Genomic DNA, 3,953 nt, shown 5'->3' on the forward strand with positions numbered 1-3,953 from the left:
AAAAAAATCAACCCTATTAGAAACGATTTTGGAAATTGGGAAATATGAATTCCCTATTACAAAAGGAAGGATATGGGAAATCATATTCCCAAAAATTTAAAATTTTCCAAAAAAAAAAAAATTGGTGTGAATTTTGCAAATCAGGCGGATGTAAGCGGCAACTTCAAATTAAATCTTCAAGAAAATTTGTTTTTAAATCAACATTTGAATATTTAAAGGAATCATTAAATAATGTATAGAACATGATATTCAGCAATTTTTGAATGAAGAACAATTTCAAGAAAATTTAACAAAATTAATAATAGAAACTATACATTTCAACATTCATCATTATAGCATTTTAGATACGAGTTGCATAAAAGTTAAAAAAAAATAAACAAAAACAACAAATTGTTTCCCTAACCTTTAAGGAGAAATTTGATATTTTGACAGGACCAAATTTGAAATGTTCGGACAGGTTAAATGTCTTTGACACTCAAGTGTTGTGTGTTTCCTTGCATCTTGTCCACTTGAATGCCCCCACTTTTGAGCAATTTATCAGGCACTCGAGTATTCTGATAATGGCATTGATGTCGACGTCGATGTCCTTACTGCAAATGTGGCTATTGTGTTTTTTTTTCGAATTCACCTAGGGGTTTCTTTCTATTTCTATCAGTGTTTTTATTTGTGTGTCGTAATGTTTACTGCATGTTAAAAATAACATATCAGTTTTTATAGAAGGAAATTCATATGCATTTGCTGAAAACATTAATTTTCCACAATTAAAATTTTCTTTACAAAATCATTTTTTTTTTGTCTCCCACAGTTATCAAGTGCCAAATTGAGTTTATGTTCCTTAGAATTGTGTTCAGTTAATGTCCTTGTAATAACCCCTAAAAATATTTTTGTTTAGCAATTATTTTGTAAGTGTAAAAATGTTTTTTGTGTATTTGTTTTTTTTTCTCATTTTACAGTTACCCCAAAAAATATTTATTTCTAAACCCTCTTCTAAACCCTGTTGAAAAAATCTGCACACATTTTTTGTTGTGGATGCCCTAAAAACAGCCATTCCCTTTAACCGACTTGTGTACCATACATTATGGCTAATATCAGCAGTAAAATACTATGGACATGACATGATTTTTCAGCGGCATTGACTGGTGTCAGGACTTGGACATTACTGCTTCGGGCATCCATTAGATCTCGCGATAACGGCAATTCTGTGGGATCACTCAATACTTCGTGACACGGCAAACGATCCGATCTTAACATGAAGAGACGCACCTGAATGCCCAATGGCTGTTTTGGCACTACCTCCACGGCATCCAGGAGATTGCTGTGGCTGGCTGATAGAATTTCATTATTTTGCTGGAACAGGGCATTGTGTTTCAACAATTCCAAATCGTCTTCCACCTTTAATGGGTGAGTGGCAACACGGCCAGCATTTCCGGCCTCGAAATAATCATTATGCATGTCACCATTGCTACTGCTGTCCGGGCCACCAAATATGTAATGGCTTTCAACGGTAGTTTTGCTGTTGGCTTCACCGGCATTACCCACCTCAACGGCGCCAATGCCCTGGTATTGGGACAATGTTAGAGCCCGTTTCTTCTTCAGTGAGGCAGAGTTCTCTACATGCATATGCTGTTCCACATCCTCGGTTAATTGTAACTGTCCATCAAATTTATTGTTGGCCCTTCGTTGGGATCCTTGGCGATTTTTGCTTTGACGTTTCTTGTTTGCCACACCACTGGTGGAAACATACTGATCCGAACTGGTAGCCGAACTCAATCCGCCCACATTGAGCAGTTGCAGAACATGGCTGGGTACGGGTTCAATAAAATTGTGCAGACGCGGTTCTTGCAAGGTGCAAATAAAATCATCCAAAGAGTCACGCAACTGCTGGTAACGAGTGCGATTTTTCAATTCATACAGCCATTGCAAACGACAGTCACAAATGAAATTGTTATCTGGAATAAACAAAAGCAAACATAGAGAATGAGTTAGTACAAAGACAAATAAAATTGAAAATGAAATTGTATCAAGTGCTATTTCGTTGTGAACAATTTGTGCAGCAGGTCCAGCTTGCATTAAATGCACACAAAAAATAAACAAAAACAACAAATTGTTTCCCTAACCTTTAAGGAGAAATTTGACATTTTGACAGGACCAAATCTGAAATGTTCGGACAGGTTAAATGTCTTTGACATTCAAGTGATGTGTGTTTCCTTGCATCTTTTCCACTTGAATGCCTCCACTTTTGAGCAATTTATCAGGTACTCGAGTATTCTGTTAATGGCATTGATGTCGACGTCGATGTGCTTACTACAAATGTGGCTGTTGTGTTTTTTTTTTCGAATTCACCTAGGAGTTTCTTTCTATTTCTATCAGTGTTTTTATTTGTGTGTCGTAATGTTTACTGCATGTTCATCAAGGCATTGTGTTCTGATGTGTTGAGTTTATGCCAGAAATGTCTTCGCATTTTTGTTTTCATTTCATTTGACATTTTCCAGAGCATGACTTAATTCAAATGAACAGAAATGGTGAAAATTTTGCATTTCACCTTTCCTACAAGCAAGGATTTCCTAGGACTACATTACATTCTATATACTTTGAGCAATATTCTTCGAACATTATATTTTAATTAAAATATTACAGAGTGTATTTTTGATTGTAGCAAAATGTGAGTGTATTTGTAGAACGTATGTATAAATGTGAAAAAATAATTATAACCTAATCAAATCAAGGCAGTAAATTCGGACGGCTACAATTATTTTTATTAACTCCACCATATGGTGGAGTATATCTTAAATTTGTCATTACGGAAAAAAACTATCGAAGTTCCAGTTTTCCAAACGGAGTGACATTTTCTCAAATAAACAACCAACCACACATAATAATTGAGGAAGGCACATCACATGGTGGTGCTCGGCCCTACCGAACTTTTTTTATACCCCCCATCATAGGAGGAGTGTACATTAAAATGTGGGATTCCGTTTGCAACACCTCGTAATATTCAACGAAGAACGTGTATATATTCTTGATCAGAATAAAAATTCTGCACAGATAACGTATATATATTCTTGATCAGAATAAAAATTCTTCACAGACTTGCTAGTAGGGGAGACTGGGGCACCTTCGGCATCGGGGCACCTTCGGCAATCGCGTTTTCGATAGGAAGCTCTGACCGTACATCACAAGTTTCGATAAATATGTATCGAATATCGAAATAAATAACTGTCACAAAGTTTGAAGTTTCTAGCTAATAAACTTATTTAGATGCACGGGTTTTTGTATTTTTACAGGTGTTTCTGTAATGTTTCCATTCCGTAAGTATTTCGTGCATAAAACTTTTCAAATTTTAAGACAATATTATTAAAAAGTGGTTAATTACGATGTCTATTATTATACAAAAATTTAAAGATATAATATTTTTACAAGACTGATAAAAAAAAAACGAAAAAAATTATAAAAAGTACATTCGGCCAAATGAATACAGTGCAATATTATTTCCTTAAAATGTTTTTGAGTTTGTCTTTAAAAATAATCCTGTAATATGCATTCACGAAAATGCGATAAAAAAAACGCTATTTCTGATAGTGTGTGTGACCTTGAAATGTTAACGTCCGCCGCTAGAAAATATAGCCCCAAAACTCAAACACTAGATTGCCGAAGGCGGTCATTTTGACAGTTCAATTTCAAGTACAAAAATAATTGTGTATATTATGACACAGGTTTTTAAAATTTAGTGACTTTTTGTACCACATAGAACTACGTTTATTAATCATAGTAGCTGCTTCCCTCCCTCTTTCATTCCCCGTATTCACATGTGCTATACCTATATTGCCAAAAATCGGCCATCTTGAGAGCCCTCTCACCGAAAACAAATAATAACAACGGTTTGTATGATTGTAAATAATGTAAAAAATATTACAAAATAAGTTTAAACAAATTTCTTTACACAATAAATTTTT

At 34.6% G+C, this 3,953-nt stretch overlaps 1 protein-coding gene across 1 annotated transcript; it reads right to left on the bottom strand.

Moving 5' to 3' along the window:
* Positions 1–1,053: 1,053 nt before the first annotated feature.
* Positions 1,054–2,070, bottom strand: LOC133335016 (connectin-like). The gene has a single exon (XM_061543312.1). It carries the CDS (start codon positions 2,068–2,070, stop codon positions 1,054–1,056), a length of 1,017 nt encoding a protein of 338 aa, XP_061399296.1.
* Positions 2,071–3,953: the final 1,883 nt, after the last annotated feature.

This window comes from Musca vetustissima, unplaced genomic scaffold (genome assembly GCF_032173495.1).
Source record: "Musca vetustissima isolate MV318-11 ecotype Yass unplaced genomic scaffold, APGP_CSIRO_Mvet_v1 utg58204, whole genome shotgun sequence".
NCBI lineage: Eukaryota > Metazoa > Arthropoda > Insecta > Diptera > Muscidae > Musca > Musca vetustissima.